Below are 18,260 nucleotides of genomic sequence, written 5' to 3'. Positions count from 1 at the left end.
AATATCAGATGCTAATATGAAGTATAGTACGTAGCAGACAAATAATTTAAGAAACACAAAGAAAAAAAAAATCAACAAGAGAATATATTTTACAATGCTAAGCATGATTCAGATTTACCCATAATTAAACCAACAAATTTTATGAATTCAATATATCATTAGGTTCTGTTTTTGCAAGCATGCTGGTAAGGTAAGTTTAAGACATCACAACTACTGTTTAACCATATCAGAAGATAAAGGTTTAGATACGGCTCAATATTTCAGTTACTATTCATAAACTATGGAAATTCTTATTCTTATGGAACTCCATCATTAGCAAGAGTTATATAATAGAATTACGGTAATTCAATTACAAGCAATGTAAAGGCCAGATAACCACCACGAAATGAAGGTTGCACAGAGAGGTCACTGGCACTGTGGCAGCAAGGAAAAGGTAACCAGAATTTCATAACAAGAGAAAAAAATGTCAAATAAAAACTCAAAGCAAACAGCACTTCCAAGTGATACATCTAAAAACTATGCACAATAATAGCTACTTTATGTTGTGCCCAACTAGCAACAGACTACCAGCCAAAGCTATCTTAAAAAACCAAGAAAACTTATAATCAATAAAACTAACATAGAAACAGAAAAAGGTTAGCCTAAGGGAGTTGCATGGCACCGGAGCTTGTATCTTTCTTCTTTGTTCCTCTCTCTTTCTCCTCTGATTATTTTCTCCACTTTCTATGGAACCAAATAAAAAAAATCACAAGCATCCATTCTGGTATGCTGGACTTTACTACAATAGTTATTGTGCAAATGCTGAGAGCAGAATTATAAATTTCAAAGAGATTCTCACATCACATTAGGAGAGGACATTGTGAAAAGCCTATTTTCATACACAAGAAAATATAAAACATTGTTTTAATTTGAAAGCTCAAGGTAGGCATATTTCAAAGCTTCACCTAGATGATCTGTATTATAGAAAACACCTATTTTTTGTAAACTTTTAGAAAATAAAAGACAAATTTTAGTGAGAACCTAGGAAGGTTATTGATAAGATCCAAAATAAATCTGTCTCAGGCTCAAATAAATGGGAAATTTGGAAAATATTATATTAGAAGAAAGAAATATTGTAAAGGAAGTTGAGAAGAGAGAAGCATTGTACAAAGATCACCAACCTCTCTCACTCCTAATCCTTTTCCTTCATCACCATCCATCTTTTCAATTAACCAACACCTCTCCACTCCACCGTTCTATCACGTTCAATAAAGAGAGAGTCCAAATTTGAGTATAGATTGAGAAAATTAAGAAGAAAACAAAAATCACCACGGAAACAAAATCAACGACAAAATTAAACAAAATCAACGACAAAATTAAGCAAGAGTATATGAAATGAACAAATCGATCCTTGCGGAAAGCAATCGAAACACACTTTGCACAAAGGAAACACGGTTTGTAGAGGAATCGGTTCGGTGGTGGACCAAAGGTAGAGGAAGCTTCCAAGCTCATTCCGAAACGGTTCGGTGGTGGACCAAAGGGAGAAGAAGCTTCCAAAGTCATTCCGAAAGTGTTTGGCAGTGCGGTGGTCCGGTGGTGCGGTGCGGTGCGGTGGGAGAGGTGGGAGCAATTATGCGTTTATAGAGGAATGGTGAAATCAGGGGTTTTATGGGAGAAATTACGACAGGAGAAAAATAAAATTTATATAAATATATATTGAATTATTTAAAAAATAATTAATTGAATTTATTTATTGGAGTTTGAAAAAACCTAATGTATTAGTTTCTTAAGATTGTGTAATAAACCATTAGATTTCAATGAGGTTAAACAATTGGTGAAGTTTATATAACCCAGCATAAATAATCCCACTAAAATAAATAAAAAATAGTGATATAGGTTATTCTAAAATTAACGTTCATAAATTACTTCTTTTAATAACTTTATTTATATATATATATATATATATATTACTTTTTAATTATAATTAAATATTTTGAGAATAATTAAGAATTATAACTCACTATACTTGATTGGTTCTGTTTGCATGGATGTACAGTTGTTCACAAGAAAAGAAATGAGAGTATATTAATTGTTTGGATCCAGGATTTTGCAAGGAAGAGGAGAAGAGGATATACCTTTGAAGAGTAAATATCCTCTTCCTTCAAAATGAAGAGATGTAAAAATGAAAGTCACACAAGCATGTGTTATTTCTAAATTTACCCTCATTCATCTGCAAGATTTTTAATATTAAAAAATAGTATTTTTTATTTATATAAGATGTGATTTATTTTCTAATTTTATAGTATATATTTAATATTTTAAAAAATTATTTGAATTTTTTTATTTATTTAATTTGTTGTTGTGTTTATATTAATATATTTTTTTATAATTATTATGTTTATGAGTTAGTAATTTATTTGATAATAGTTTTTTAAGAAATTATTTTTTATTGTCGATTTAGTATTTTCTTATTTTTCATTATTATAGAGTTTTTAATAATAAAAAGTATTATCTTTTATTTATATAAGATCTTATTTATTTTCTAATTTTATAATGCATGTTTAATATTTTAAGAAATTATTTGAAATTTTGTTTTTATTTAATTTGTTGAATACACTTTTTTTCTAATTATAATTTTTAAATTATATCTATTTATATTTAATATATATTTATTTTTTAATTTTAATTTTTAAATCTATAAAATATGTGAAAGTTGTTTATTTTTAAACAAAAATAACTTATTTCATTATTAAAAAATTTAACAGGCAAGGATAAATTTGTAAAGTAACATTCAACAATTTAAAATAAAATTAAAACTCCCTCACAACTATCCTATCATTTACAAACTCTCATCAACTTTCCTCACACATTCACTCCCTCAAATTTTCACACACCTTAATAACGACAGTTTAGTAATATACACAATATTTTAAGTTAAAACTTTCTAATTGTACAAAGGAAATTATAAAAGTTATTATCCTAAATATTAGATGAATAAAAAATATGTATTTAATAATATCTTATATTTCTTTAAAAAATATAATCACCTTATTTAACATGTCACTAGGTCAATTTATTTTATTTTATAACATTTAAATATATATATATATATATATATATATATAAATATAAATATAAATTTAACACGAATATTTATAATTATATAAAGTTATAATTATCAACAAAAAGATCAAATTCGTGAAAAAACTATATTTTTCTTTTGATGGTCTCAAATTATCTTTATTTTTTTTTCTTGTAATATTTTTAATCATTTGTATATTTCAACAAGTCAACTTTGATCTATATTTTAAATTTAAATTATAATAACTTTTAATAATTATTATTAGTTATTAACATTATTATATAACAATCTGCATCACTCATTATAAACTTAGAAACTTTATACGTTTAAATATATTTATTCCCATCAACGAACTTAAATTTGGAGTGGTTCCATATGTTTGTTTCCTGATAACTATGTACCCACCACACCTCATCTTTGAAGAAGTATGTATAACTTCATTCTCGTATGAGAAGTAATCTACGGACCTGGTTTAGTATAAGATTTTTAAAATAAATAAATAAAATTTTATTAATTATAAAAAAAAGTATTTTATACTAATGAAAATTAAAATTTTATCCGTGTTTTAATTTATTTAATTAAGATAAAAAATATAAATTCAAGAGAGTTATTAGAAGACTGGCTTCAAAATAATTAAAGTTTTGTTTTTCATCTATTTTTTTTATATATATAAAAATATATAAGAAAAGTTTTGCTACAAAATATTTTAATAAAAATATTAATTTTTTAACTAACTATTGAAATTTCTTTTTTATATTTTTTTATTAATAAATTTTAAGTATAAGATTTTACTTAAAACTAAATTCATTATCACCCTTAATACCAACTCCTTTACTGATTAAAATAAAACACTCCTCTTTTTGATACATAAATTACAATAATAGATTAATGGGGTATGATTTTTTTAAAAAAAATAAATAAATAATTATTTTTTTATTTATGCGCGAGCCAATCCACCCGCGCGTTGTTGCACCGCGTGGGTTGCAGATTATGTGGGATGCACCAAAGTGAGTCAGCAGACTAGATTAATAAATTCATACACTTTTTGGTAGCGCGTCGCAGCCCGTCCCGCATTGCTACCTCTAAAATTTATTATTTTTATATATTTTAATATTTTTGGCTGTAAATTTTTTCTCCAATTACTATTTTTATAGATCTAATTTTTTTAATTATAAATATTTATTAGAATATAAGATTTTAAAATATTGTATATCATCTTTTAGAATTAATTTCTATTTCTTGTTTATATCTTGGAATTAATTATCATATCTCTCTCTTATAGAATCTCTTTATTTTGCTATGATTTGTTTTTCTAAATTTTCATTTAACGTGGTCATTTATATAAATATTTTTTTAATAGGAGGTTGATTCAACTAAATTTAAAGCAATAAAGTAATGTATCTATATGGTCTGTTTAAGTGTGATTTTGAATTAACTGATCCCTCTTACGACTTATTAAATTATAATTATGATAAGTAAATATTTTTAAATATATAAATTATATTTTAGATTTATAATAAATGTAATAAATAATTTATATTCTGATAAAAGTTATTTTTGTAATTAACTGTTTATAAAAAAGATTGAAATCGACAAAGATATACTAGGATAATAAAAATATCTTAAAAAGCGCATGAAAAAAGTTAAAATGTTGTTTATAAAAATAAAAACCACTTAAAATATAGATGAAGATATGTATTCTAAAGAGTGAGATATTTGCTATATTAAAAGGCATTTGAAGTGTTGAGGCCTAACTCTTGAAAGGTAACGATTAAGAGGGAGTGGCAGTGACATCCAAAGCTAGAAACTGTGGTGGCATTTCAATGGCTGCACCTTTTGTTGCTCCTCAGTTCAAACTTGCTATATGTGCAATTCTGGTGCTACCATTCTTATTCACAACAGCCACTGCTGCTGATATATTCCTTGATTGGCACGTTTCCACTGACTTCAATTTGAAGCCTGTTTCTACTGATCAACCGGTGTGGATTATAAGTACCTTTCATCTATTCATCTTTTATTTCTCTTACTCATCACTTGTTGCTCATATATTTGGCAGATAATAACAATCAATGGCATGTTCCCGGGACCCCTTATAAATGCAACAACAAACGATGTTATTCATGTCAATGTTTTCAATCATTTGGATGATCCATTGCTGTTTACATGGTATATGTTATGTACTCCCTTCTTTCTTTTTCTCTCAATATTTCTGGCATTGGACAAATACTATTACTCTTACCATATGGTAAGGCATTAGAAAGCCACTTCCATGATTCACCTTTTTTCATTTTGTTTTAGTTTTAGGAGTGGGGTTATGCACTAAACTTGTACAAGCTTGGTTTTGGTGTAGGAATGGCATACAGCAAAGGCTGGATTCATGGCAAGATGGAGTGTCTGGCACAAACTGCCCCGTCCAACCTGGCAGGAATGGGACTTATGCTTTCCAAGCCAAAGACCAGATTGGCACATTCTCTTACTTTCCTTCAGTCAATTTCCTTAAAGCTGGAGGAGGGTTTGGTCCAATTCGAGTCAACAATCGACCAGTCATAAGGTTCCCTTTCCAAAACCAGAGGCAGAGTTTGATCTTCTAATTGGTGACTGGTACAGCACTAGCTACAAGGTAATTGACTACTTGCTTGTTATTTCACCATTGATATTATGATGACTTAAGCAATTCCTTGGAATGCTACTTCATTTTCTGATCTTTAATATAACAGTAGTTCCTTTGTGTATATATATTTTTTTATTTTCTAATCCTGAGTAATGAATATACTTGATATTATTTCAACCAGGATGTTAGGTCCAGGTTGAATGCGAGAGATGTTCTCGCCCCTGATTGGATGCTAATAAACGGCAAAAGACCATACATGAGCAGCAAATTTTCTCTATCATTCGAGGCATTCAATGTTATACAAGGTAAGAAGTGAATAAGAGAAGTTTTATGAGTCACATTATGATCGTGTTGTCTAGTAAGTTAAATCCTTTATGATAATGTGTCACAGGAAAAACATATTTGCTTAGGATATCAAACGTAGGGACAACTTGGAGCTTCAATTTCAGGATTCAAGATCATCAAATGGTTTTAGTTGAAACTGAAGGTTCTTATGTGAATCAAATAGAGTTGGAGTCTCTTGATGTTCATGTAGGTCAATCCTATTCAGTGCTTGTCACAGCAAACCAAGATGCTGCTGATTACTACATAGTGGCCTCTCCTAAAATGAGTAGTGCCACAAATAATAACACTCTCGTTGGCGTTGCTGTGCTTCATTATAATAACTCTACCACACCAGCTAAGGGGTATCTCCCAAGTGGTCCAGATCCCTTTGATGTGCAATTCTCCATCAACCAAGCAAAATCCATCAAGTAATTGCAGGCCATAAATGGTGCTCCTGTGTTTGTTTGTTTGCTTTCTTATTGTTACCATACTATAATGTGAATGTAGGCAATATCAATGATGCTCCCAAACAGTTTTGAGCAGTTATGAAAACTTAGATCCTAGAGTCAATGCTTAGAACATAATAAAGCATTCACATTGTGGGTCTATTTGAATTGAAGGTGGAACCTGACCACTGGAGCTGCAAGGCCTAATCCTCAAGGAACGTTCAGTGTATCAAGTGTGACAATATCAGAGACTTTCATTCTAAACGCGTCCATAGCAACTATTGATGGGTTATCTCACTATACTGTCAACAATGTGTCTTACTTGACCCCAGATACTCCATTGAAGCTAGCTGATTACTTTTCCAATGGAACTGGAGTATATGAACTCGATGCTTTTTCTAAGAACAGTTCAAATGCTGAGGCCGTGCGTGGAGTTTTCGTTGCCAGTGCATTGCACAAAGGGTGGACGGAGATAGTGCTAAAAAACAATTTAGACATCATTGATACTTGGCATTTAGATGGACATAGCTTCTTTGTAGTTGGGTAAGTGTCTGCTTCATTTTGAAGGGTTTTAGTATAAAATGAGGTTTCGTGTAGAAAAGTATGCATGGCAACATTTGACATGTTATTATAAGGCCAAGTTTATAGTGAGATGAGCATGAGCATTATTTTGTTGGATGTGATAAATAAGAAATATTTGTTTTTAGAATGGGGGAAGGAGAATGGAATCGAGAATCACGGTCAAGTTATAATCTGTATGATCCTGTTGGTCGGTCGAGCGTGCAAGTGTACCCTGGATGGTGGAGTGCAGTGTATGTGTACCCTGACAACCCAGGAATGTGGAATCTGAGATCACAGAACTTGCAAAGCTGGTATTTGGGTGAAGAGCTCTATGTGAGAGTTTATGATCCTGATCCCAACCCTGCCAAAGAGAAGCCTCCTCCACCCAATCTCCTTCTATGTGGTCAGTGCATGTTCAAACCTATTTTCTACTCTTTTTTTACCCTTCTTTACCAACTTTGTTTTTTGGATGATGATTTGAAAAGATGGACTATTATGGTATTGATACCCTTCAATGTGCACAGGCAAGTATCAGACCCCTGCTCCAACCCCGGCTCCAACTCCGGCTCCAACAGCGGCTCCAACTCCGGTTCCAATTCCGGCCCCAACCCGGGCTATAACCCTGGCTACAACTCTGGCTCCAACCGCGGCTCCAAATCCGGCTCCAATCCCGACTACAACCCCGGCTACAACCCTGGCTACAACTCTGGCTCCAACCGCAGCTCTAACTCTGGCTCCAACCGCGGCTACAACCCCGGCTCTAACCCCGGCTACAACACCGGCTACAACCCTGGCTACAACTCTGGCTCCAACCGCGGCTCCATCTCCGGATCCAACCCCGGCTACAACCCCGGCTACAACCCCGGCTACAACCCTGGCTCCAACCGCGGCTCCAACTCCGGCTCCAACCGCGGCTCCAACCCTGGCTACAACTCTGGCTCCAACCGCAGCTCTAACTCTGGCTCCAACCGCGGCTACAACCCCGGCTCTAACCCCGGCTACAACACCGGCTACAACCCTGGCTACAACTCTGGCTCCAACCGCGGCTCCAACTCCGGCTACAACCCCGGCTACAACCCCGGCTACAACCCTGGCTCCAACCGCGGCTCCAACTCCGGCTCCAACCCCGGCTACAACTCCGGCTCCAACCGCGGCTCCAACTCCGGCAATTGCTCCACTACACAAGGCACGTAATCGAAATAGAACAGGGCCACAACCAAATGCTCCATCATCCAACGCATCCAATCCACGTAGAACAAGGTATTGGGACGTTTTGTGTTGTTACATATCATTTATGCGAGATGCTTACAAACTAATATACCAACCTCCGTAATGACAAAAGGCTTTGTGCTTGTCGCTGTTTGCTTGTAAACTAATGTTTTCTTTTGTGTTTTCTTTGTAATAGGAATAATAGGTCTCTGATTGCTATGATCACCGCTGCCATATGGTTTTTCTGTATTGGTCTCCATTAATTGAGACGGTCCACCCTTTTCTAAGAAGATTGGAGATATGCAGAACAACATGAGGATAAAATGTGTACAACATTTCTTTTAATTAGCTGGTCAAGAATTAAAGGTTACTTGTTACTGTATTCTGTTAGTTTTTTAATTTTCAATATATAGAGATTAAGATTTGTAGTCTCACTCTTTTGCCACGCTTGGTAGATGTTTCGTAATCTTTAGAACGATGGAAAATTATGCGTGTTTTAGGTTCAACATGCAAGGGTGTCTTGATTGTTTATATAGAAGCAAAAAAATTTCACAATGAGGAAGTTGTTCTCGCCGTTTGACCACCTCCTTGAGTGATCTAGGTTGAACGCCTCCTTCAAAGTTCACTTTTTCTGGTGATTTCTTTCTTCTTTTTTTGGTTGTGTTAGAATATGGCTCCGTTGTAACAAAGAGCGTCCTACCTGTTGATTACACTTCAACGATCAAGTCAGTTAGGGTTCATCAAGAGTAACCACTTGGAAAGTGTCTTCGAAAATGTACCTTCACTTGGAGATCCACTCCCTTTTTATATCCATCTTTGCAACAACACTTGCTCATGGAAATAAAATCCTAACTGAAAATAAAACTGAGCACATAAAATAATAACAGAAAACTCACCTGTCATGGGCATCAATTATTCAACATTCTGTTATAAGCTACATCTAGTCTCACCTTACCCAAGGTGAAATCCACTAAAAACAGTACACACCAATTACAAAACCTAGTGTTCTTGAACCCTACAAGAACAAGGCACACCTAGTTGAAAAACTCTATTTTAGCACACACAACTCTTCAAGAAACTCTATCAAGAAGAGTCTTACAACCACACTTTACAAAGAAACGAATGATGAAATGAATACACCTGGAAAGAGAAGTAGAATTCTGACTAGACCAATAGAATAGATTGCCAAAAACAGTGACAACACCTCCAACTAAGCACATTTTTTTCTTTTAAAAAACTCTTTCAAGAACACATGCTCATTCTCTGAAAACTCCCAATCTCTGTTTTGACTCGTTTTCTCAACACCCTTTTTAGTGAGTTATAACTCTCTTTATATAAGAAATGATTTATAACAAAATTTCAAAAAAACAGTTCAAAAAGCTGTTATAAAAAAGAACAAATTGAAGTTATAATGAATGGATTTATTTTCAAAAAGACCAAGAGAGATTTTAAACAGTTGCAACACAATTGTTTTGATATCATGAAAGGCTGATCCAAGTTACTTGGTGCACAAAACAATGTTATCAAAAAACTTTTCCAAAAACCAAGCACCAGTTAAAAAAGAATCTATTCATTTGAGAAAAAAACATTATCATTTTCTGTGCAGTAAAGCATATTTTTGGAAAAGCATGAGAAAAACATTTTAGAAAACGTTGTGCTTGATCTTATCACCTTGATAAGGGTTAAGAGGTGGGTGACGATGCGAAAAGTTCACTTTAAACACACTCTAACCTATACACAAAACTATCCAATTACAAATACAAATACCATCTTCAAAGCAGAACACACACATTTCTTCATCAAACACATTGACTTGAAGGAGGCACATCCATCTTCAACACTTTATACGTAACCAACATGCAATAAACAGACATACACAATTATATATAAGCACATACACACAACAAGCCCTACCCCTACGTAGGGCAGCCACATTGTGTTCGTTTTCGACAAGCTCCTTCAATTGGGTTAAATCCATAATCTCTACCCAGGCCCAATAGCTTAGCTGACCACTCGCCAGCCCACACCGAGGACCGAGCTAATATCGGAATAAGCCGTTGATCGAGCCCCTGTCCAGTTTATAAGTCCCTCAGGCTCGAATTGAGCTAGGCTAAGCAACAAGTATGAGTGCCTCGGTAATTGACATAACGGTTTCACAAGGGTTACGTAGGCACGGTGCACGAAGAGTCGTTGACACAAAGTTTCACCTTGATTAATCCCTAACACACATGTGGCACAACATCAAGGGTGGAGAAAAACATAACGTTTTGAATTCCTCTCTCTGTATATACGATGCCAAAAATTCATTCGCGCCACACTGCCTCAATCCACTGAATTCAAAACCCTTCCTCTCCCTCGAGCTTGCCTTTCATTCTTCTCGCGCCTTCCATCCTCAAAGTTTCCTCTTTTCAACTTCAACAGGTATTTTCTCTTTTCAAGTTCTTTATATCTTTGAGAACTTATATCTATACTGTTTGAGCTAGGTTCGCATCCAAATTTACACTTTCCGCCAATGATCATAATTGTTCCTCTTTTGTTCGTATCACCAAACTTTAAATGTGCATGCATTCAGTTTGCTATTACTTATTCTGTTTGGTCTGAATCTCGTTTTTGCAACCTGCATGTATGTTGTGTGTTTTAGATAAACCCTATCATGGATTACAAAGCCTTATACCCTTGGGTTCCCTAAAACCTTTTGGAAGAAACCTCTTCCTATATTGCCTCTGACCGAATAGAAACCCTTAGGAAAAATGGTTGCCATTTTGGTGGGGAAAATGATAAGATACATGTAGTTCCCTGTAGAGAAAATGACCCAGTATGTTGTGATGAGTCCTCTGATCCTGGGAAACCCTTATGCTTTTTCTATGCCACCGTGTTTAAGAAGGTATGTCTACGCCTTCCTCTTACCTTCTTCGATAAAGAACTTTTAACTGAGCTAAACATTGCTCCGACCTAGCTACATCGCAATAGTTGGGCATTCGTTCGAGAATCTGTCGTTCTTTGTACGCAGTTCAGCCTTACGTCGTCTGTGGAGGTTTACCTATACTTGTTTTAGGCCAAAAAACTGGGCCGCCAGCTCTGGGTATCCTTCAATGGCGCCCTTGGGAGGGGCTTGCTTACCCTTTTCCAATCTTCTTACAAGAACTTCAAGGGTCACTTCTTAAAATTCCATGCCAATAAATATCACCCTACTATTTTGGATGAGTTCCCTTTATACTGGACCGAAAAGCCTTGTTTCAATGTGGCCCAACGTCTCGAAGACTTGCCATCCTCCAACTAGGAAGTTTGTAAGTTCTTGTCGAGCTTACAACTTTTTGACACCGCTTATCTGTTGAGCAAAGAATTCGACCTAGATGCCCTAGAGAGTTACACCAGTACATTTCTTTTTTAGACCTAGCGAGTGTTAGAATTGAGAGCCTTAAACAAGAGGGGGTGAATTGTTTTCAAACGTTTTTCAAATTTTTTGAAGGTATGAAGAAAGTCAAAGCAGAATCACAGCCAAAGGAATCAAAGAACACAGGATATAAAGCAATTTTAGTTGAATTCCAGAAATTCAACCAGTTGTTTCTCCGATTCAACCGGTTGTTTTTATCAGCAAAGTGTAAAAACAACTAAAAACAAATATACAAGAGTTAAGGGAGAGAAAGAATCACACAAGCAATTTTATACTGCTTCACTCTTATACCAAGAGCTACATCCAGTTCCCATAAACCTTTGGATATCCACTAAGTAATCAAAAACCAAATTACAAACACACAACCACCAAAGAAGTGATCTTAATCCCCTCAAGAACACACACTTCCTTTGGCACACCACAAACACACCACAGATCAGAACACCCTCTGACTCTGTGAACACTAGTACTTACAGAATTACAAATCAAGAAGAAATAGGATTGATCACACCTGATACAAATCAAATCAAATTACACAACAAGTCCTACTTCACTCTTGATGAAATATCCAAAGCCTTAAGCAATCTTGGAGAAAGCTTGATTTCAAAAACTGATCTTGTAACTTTAATGCTAGGAGCGTATAACAAAACATTTATACTCCAATTAGCAGTTGAAAACATTTATTATAAAAGCCAAATCAGTTTCAAATCATTTAAAGCAGATTTAACAAACATAAAAAAATTCTTTTATGACAATTAAAAAAACAGTCGGTTGATTTGTCGAAATAACCGATTGAATTAGTTTGACAACAAAGTCAACCAAATTCAAATTTGCCAAAACCAGTTTAGAAAACCTTAAGTATGAAACAACTGATTGAAACGATAAAACAACTGGTTGTTTTTCTACTTCTTCATAAAACATTCTTTTAAAAAAGATTTGAATTAAACCAGCTTTGGATTCAAACTAAGAGTGAATTAACAAATTCAAACTACCCCAGAACACACCCAACTAAGCTACAATCAGCCTTCAAGCAATCCATGGAGATTTGGAGTCATGAAAGCTCTTGTTCAACAATCCCCCCCTATTTAATGAAGACAAATCATTGGTTTGCTTTGTTGTGATTTGTTTGAATTTGAAGGTACCTGCAAAACAATCAAAACAAAAGTACCAGGAATTAATTCCATCCAGAATCTCTTACACTACAAAACCAGTTTCCACTCTGTGATTTCCACAAGGAAAATCCACAAAATTAGTGTGAAAAACCAGTGTAAGTAAGGTGAAAATCAGAGTTTCATGCACAACTATATATCAGCACAAAACTAGTTTAAAATAGCAATAAACCAATATATTCTCCCCCTATTTGTCTTCACAAATAGAGTAAAAGAGTATAAAAACAGTTTTCACAATATCAAACTTCAGAAAGGTTTTGAGAATCAACAATTCCCAACTCATTTCTTAAGAGAAAGAACTTGTCCTTTGGCAAAGGCTTGGTGACAATGTCTGCCAGTTGCTTTTCTGATTCAATGAATTTCACTTCACAATCTCCATTACAGACATGATCCCGGATAAAGTGATGTCGGATCTCAATGTGCTTTGTTCTGGAATGCTGAATCTGATTTTTGGTGAGATTTATAGCACTTGTGTTATCACACAGCAAAGACACATTGCTAACATGCAGTCCAAAATCTTCCAACTGTTGCTTGATCCAAAGAATTTGTGCACAATAGCTTCCAACAACAATGTACTCAGCTTCTACAGTTGACAAAGCCACACAAGCTTGCTTTTTGCGGTGCCAAGATATAAGACTTGAGCCAAGTAGATGACAAGTCCCACTTGTGCTCTTTCTATCCAATTTACATCCTGCAAAATCAGAATATCCAACTAAATGTATAAGAGAGTGTGAAGGATACCATAAACCCACAAATGTTGTTCCTTTTAGATATTTCAGAATTCTCTTGGCAGTTTTAAAATGATATTACCTTGAACTAGATTGAAATCTTGCACAAAGACAAATAGTAAACATGATATCAGGCCTACTTGCAGTGAGATAAAGTAAGGAGCCTATCAACCCCGTGTATTTGGTTTGGTCCACTGTTGTTCCAGCTTCATCAACACTCATGTAGCAGCTTGTAGACATGGGTGTTTTTGCAGCTTTACAGTTTTCCATCTCAAACTTTTTGAGTGTCTATTTGCAATACTTAGATTGACATAGAAAAATGCCATCCTTAGTTTGCTTGACTTGCAATCCCAAAAAGAAAGACAACTCACCCATCATTGACATCTCAAACTCCCCCTGCATGGCTGCCACAAAATTTTTACACAAGCTATCATTGGTAGCACCAAATATAATATCATCAACATATATTTGTACTAAAATAATAGCATAATTAGACTTCTTAATGAAAAAATTCTTATCAATTTTCCCTCGTTCATACCCATGAGACAAAAGTGTTAGAATGTATGACCTTAAACGAGAGGAGGGTGAATTGTTTAAAGGTGGTTTTCGGAAACTTTTTAAGCTAGAATGAAATTCTTTGCAAGAAACCAAATTAGGAATTCAGTTAGCCAAGAAACAAAGCACAAAACAGCAAAGCACCAGAAAAACAATTGGTTGTTTCTTCGAAACAATTGGTTGTTTATACCAGCAAAACAACAACAACTGAATTTAAATGAGTTTAAGGGAAGAAAGAGATACATAGACAATTTATACTGGTTCACTCTTAAACCAAGAGCTACATCCAGTCCCTAGAATCCACTGGGCAATCCACTAAGCAATCAATTACAAATTACACACAAAACCACCAAAGAAGTGACCTTGATCCCCTCAAGAAACACACTTCCTTTGGCTCAGCACACACCAAGAATGTTGATCTTGACAACCTCAACAGCACACAACCCTTCTTGGCTTTACAACACCAGAATTTACAAAGTATTCAGAACGAATTACACTTGTTACAGAATGAACTGAAATCAATACAGATGTAATCCTATTCCACTCTCTCTTGAGAAAATCAAAGCTGAAAAAGTGAAATATCAAATCTTGAAAGCAATCTCAGAAAAACTCAAATCTGTTTTTCTCTTTTCTTGTTTGTTATAAAAACATTAACAAATTATTTATAACTTTCAAATATTGGTCAAAGCATTTAAAACAGGAGCGCATTCAGTTTGAAAATCATTTAAAGCACACTCAACTAATAAAACAAATTTTGTTAGGATTTTCAAACAAACAATCGATTGATTGAATGAAACAATCGATTGTTTTGGTTTGACAACAAGTCAACCAACCAAAACAGTTTTCAACCTTTTCAAAAACACCTAAGAGTAAAACAATCGGTTGTTTCGACAAAACAACGGGTCGTTTTTCACTTAGTTTGAAAAACACTTTAAACTTAAAAGATTTGAAAACATTTTAGCTTTAGATTCAACAAAGAGTGGATTACACAAATAAACTACCCAGATCCTACTCTAAAACACAGCAGCAACTTCAGCCTTCCATCAAACACTAGGATTTGGATTCTTCAAAGCTTTTGATCAACCTTGATTCAACAAAAAGGAAATTTCTAAGCCTTTCATACCATTGTCTAGAAGCTTGTTTCAGCCCATATAAAGCCTTTTTCAGCTTATACACATGATTGGGAAGCAAATGATCCTCAAATCCAGGTGGTTGTGATACATATACCTCTAAATTGATGATTCCATTCAAGAAGACACTATTCACATCCATTTGAAATAATTTGAACCCACTCATACAGGCAAAGGCAAGCAGGAACCTTACAGCCTCCAATCTGGCTACTGGAGCAAATGTCTCATCATAGTCAATTCCCTCTTCTTGGTTGTACCCTTTTTTCAACTAGTCTAACTTTGTTCCTTGTGATCACTCCAGATTCGTCTATCTTGTTCCTGAATACCTACCCACTTGGTTCCAATGATGTTCATCTGATCTGATCTAGGAACCAAAGTTCACACATCATTTCTGGTTAAATAGTTAAGTTCCTCATGCATAGCAGTCATTCAGCTTTCATCCTTAAGAGCTTCACATATTGACTTAGGCTCAACTTGAGAGATAAAGGCCATGTGTTTGAAGTAGTTTGAGACAGTTCTTCTGGTAGACACACCTTTCTGAATCTGCCCAATAATGTTCTCCACAGAAAGATCCCTGGGAATTATCCATTCTTGAGGTAATTCATCCTGCTGCAGAAATTCAACCGGTTGTTTCGCAGAAACAGTTGGTTGTTTTTCTAAACAGTTCTCTAGATTCTTCAAGGTAGTGATTTACTCATCTTCCTCTGTAAGATTTCTTTGATATTCCTTTTTTGCATGGTTAGTTTCATAAAAAATGATATGTATAGACTCTTCTACAGTCATGAGCCTTTTATTATATATTCTATAAGCATGACTAGATAAGGAATAGCCAAGAAAAATACCAACATCAGCTTTCTCATCAAATTTTCCAAGACTTCCCTTACCATTATTCAAAATGTAGCATTTGCATCCAAATACCTTCAGATGACCAATGTTTAGTTTCTTGCCATTGAATAACTCATATGGAGTCTTTTTCAAGATAGGCCTTATGAGAACCCTGCTCATGACATAGCAAACAGTGTTGACAGCATCCGCCCAAAAGTACTTAGGCAAGGAAGATTCACTCAACATGGTCCTTGCAAGCTCTTCAAGAGACTCGTTCTTCCTTTCAAAGTAGAGAAGTTGTGGAAGATTCCAAGCTTTTCACAAAATGAACTAAATTTTTCATTTTAAAATTCTCTACCATGATCACTTCGGATAGAACAAATGTTGTTGCAGGTGGTGTTTTGCAACCTCTTAGCAAGCTTCTTGAAGGTAGCAAAAACACCACTCTTTGATTATAGAAAGAGTTTCCAAGTAAACCTGGAAAAGTCATCATCAACAACAAGAGCATAGTAGTTTCCCCCAAGACTCATAGTTCTTGAAGGACCAAAGATCCATGTGAAGCAGCTGAGGGGGGCTTTGAAGTGGAAACCACATTTTTTAGTTTAAAGGAGTGTTTAATTTGTTTTCCCTTTTGACAATCGTCACAAATGTGATCTTTCTCAAACTTGAGCTTGGGTAATCCTACAACAAGATCCATAGAAATAAGCTTATTCAAATGCAACATGTGAATATGAGTTATTCTTCTATGCCATAACCATTATTCCTCGTGTTTGGTTAGAAGACAGCCAATGGAAGAAGGATGGAAAATATCAAGTAAGTAAACATTGTTGACTCTTTTACCAATCAACAATACTTCCCATGAATTTGGTTGATGAATTTCGTAGGTGCTGGATTTGAAGGTTACTTGATAAACTTTATCACACAGCTGACTAATGCTCAGTAAGCTATGCTTAAATTCTTCTACATATAAGAACATCATGAATTAGGAAGTTGCTCTTGTCACCAATGGTGCCTCTCCCAAGGAGCTTTCCTTTATTGTTTTCCTCATAGGTTACATGCCCTTATTGCTTTATACTAAGGTTGATAAACATGGATTTCTCTCCTGTCATATGCTTGGAGCAGCCGTTGTCAAGATACCGCATGTGTTGTTTTTCTATCAAGGAGTCCTGCATAAGAGAAAAATTAAGCAACAAGATTTGGTTCCCTTACAAACTTTGGTCCATGATCATTAATTGGATTTGTTGAAGCTTTAAGATTCTTAGGAATCCATTTCATAACACCTTTAGGAATAGAAAATTTCCTAATTTTGCAGTACCTAACTGAACGACCTTTTTTCATACAATAGAAGCAAGTAACAACCGGTTATTTCAATTTTTCAACCGGTTGAAATTTCCTGACAGTTGAATAAGGCTGTGAAACACCACTCTTCTTGTTCTGTGGATTAAACCCCATTCCAGATTTCCCAAAAACACAATTTTGAGATGCTATGACAGTTTCAAAATTTGATTTTCCTTTAGAAAGCTTGTCCACAATTTTCACAAGATAGTGAATCTTCTTTTCAAGAGATTCACAATTTTCACAAACATTTGAGTCATTCTTGCAAGAAGATCTTTTGTAAGACTATTTAGATTTTCAAAATCATTTTTCAGGTTTTCTAGTTCTTCTTCCAAGACTTTGACTCTCTTTTCCAACCAATTATTCAACCCTCTTAACCTATTGTTTGAAAGAGCCAATTTGTTAGCTTCTTCATGTGTTTCCTTGAAAGCATTGAGAAGTTGACTATAATTTTCACTATCAATAGAAGAGTTGGAACTTACACTGCTTACATCACTTTCTTGCCTTGTCATTAAACACAAATTTGTTTCTTCTTCTTCACTTGAAGAGGAGCTTGGGGAGTTATCATTGTAAACTCTTTTTGATTTTCCTTTCTTCTCATGCTTCTTGAAGTCTTTCCTCTCTTTGTTAGGACATTCAGTTTTAATATGACCATATTCACCACACCCAAAACATGTATATTTGTTAGAGTTAAACTCTGTAGATTTCTTGTTGTCATACCTATTGGATGAGTTATTTTTGTTGTTTCTCCTCTTGAGGAACTTTATGAATTTCTTGGACAACAAGATAAATGCTTCCACTTCACTTTCATCACTTGAGTCTCGACAATTTTTATTCCCAACATCCTTCAATGCAATTTCACCCTTTTATCCTCATTTTCTTGAAGATTCAACCTATCCATCTCCATTTCGT

The 18,260-nt window shown here is 34.7% G+C and overlaps 2 protein-coding genes and 1 long non-coding RNA gene across 4 annotated transcripts; 1 reads left to right on the top strand and 2 right to left on the bottom strand.

Annotated features, from left to right (window-relative positions):
• Positions 1 to 268: 268 nt before the first annotated feature.
• On the bottom strand, positions 269 to 1,645 carry LOC137828854 (uncharacterized). Of its 2 annotated transcripts, none has more exons than XR_011083986.2 (2): positions 1,161 to 1,645; positions 269 to 723 (listed from the first exon to the last, which is right to left on the bottom strand). It is a non-coding gene; the product is annotated as an uncharacterized LOC137828854 (long non-coding RNA). The 2 variants fall into 2 exon arrangements; XR_016514459.1 differs by having other exon boundaries at positions 269 to 414.
• A 3,239-nt stretch (positions 1,646 to 4,884) lies between these two features.
• LOC137829642 (monocopper oxidase-like protein SKU5) lies at positions 4,885 to 8,571 on the top strand. Its single transcript, XM_090304819.1, is given in 11 exon segments — positions 4,885 to 5,040; positions 5,118 to 5,227; positions 5,412 to 5,608; positions 5,611 to 5,681; positions 5,854 to 5,977; positions 6,064 to 6,424; positions 6,617 to 6,985; positions 7,150 to 7,406; positions 7,528 to 7,570; positions 8,219 to 8,263; positions 8,418 to 8,571. Coding segments are annotated over 11 exon segments (1,791 nt in total). The 3' UTR covers positions 8,476 to 8,571.
• A 4,443-nt stretch (positions 8,572 to 13,014) lies between these two features.
• On the bottom strand, positions 13,015 to 13,773 carry LOC150025919 (uncharacterized). Its single transcript, XM_090304818.1, has 4 exons — positions 13,586 to 13,773; positions 13,464 to 13,466; positions 13,279 to 13,333; positions 13,015 to 13,218 (listed from the first exon to the last, which is right to left on the bottom strand). Exons 1-4 carry the CDS (start codon positions 13,771 to 13,773, stop codon positions 13,015 to 13,017), a joined length of 450 nt encoding a protein of 149 aa, XP_090160944.1.
• Between the last annotated feature and the right edge of the window lie 4,487 nt (positions 13,774 to 18,260).

This window comes from Phaseolus vulgaris, chromosome 7 (assembly GCF_051622355.1).
Source record: "Phaseolus vulgaris cultivar YP4 chromosome 7, ASM5162235v1, whole genome shotgun sequence".
In the NCBI taxonomy this organism is placed as follows: domain Eukaryota; kingdom Viridiplantae; phylum Streptophyta; class Magnoliopsida; order Fabales; family Fabaceae; genus Phaseolus; species Phaseolus vulgaris.
This window is presented reverse-complemented; position numbering and strand designations above follow the sequence as displayed.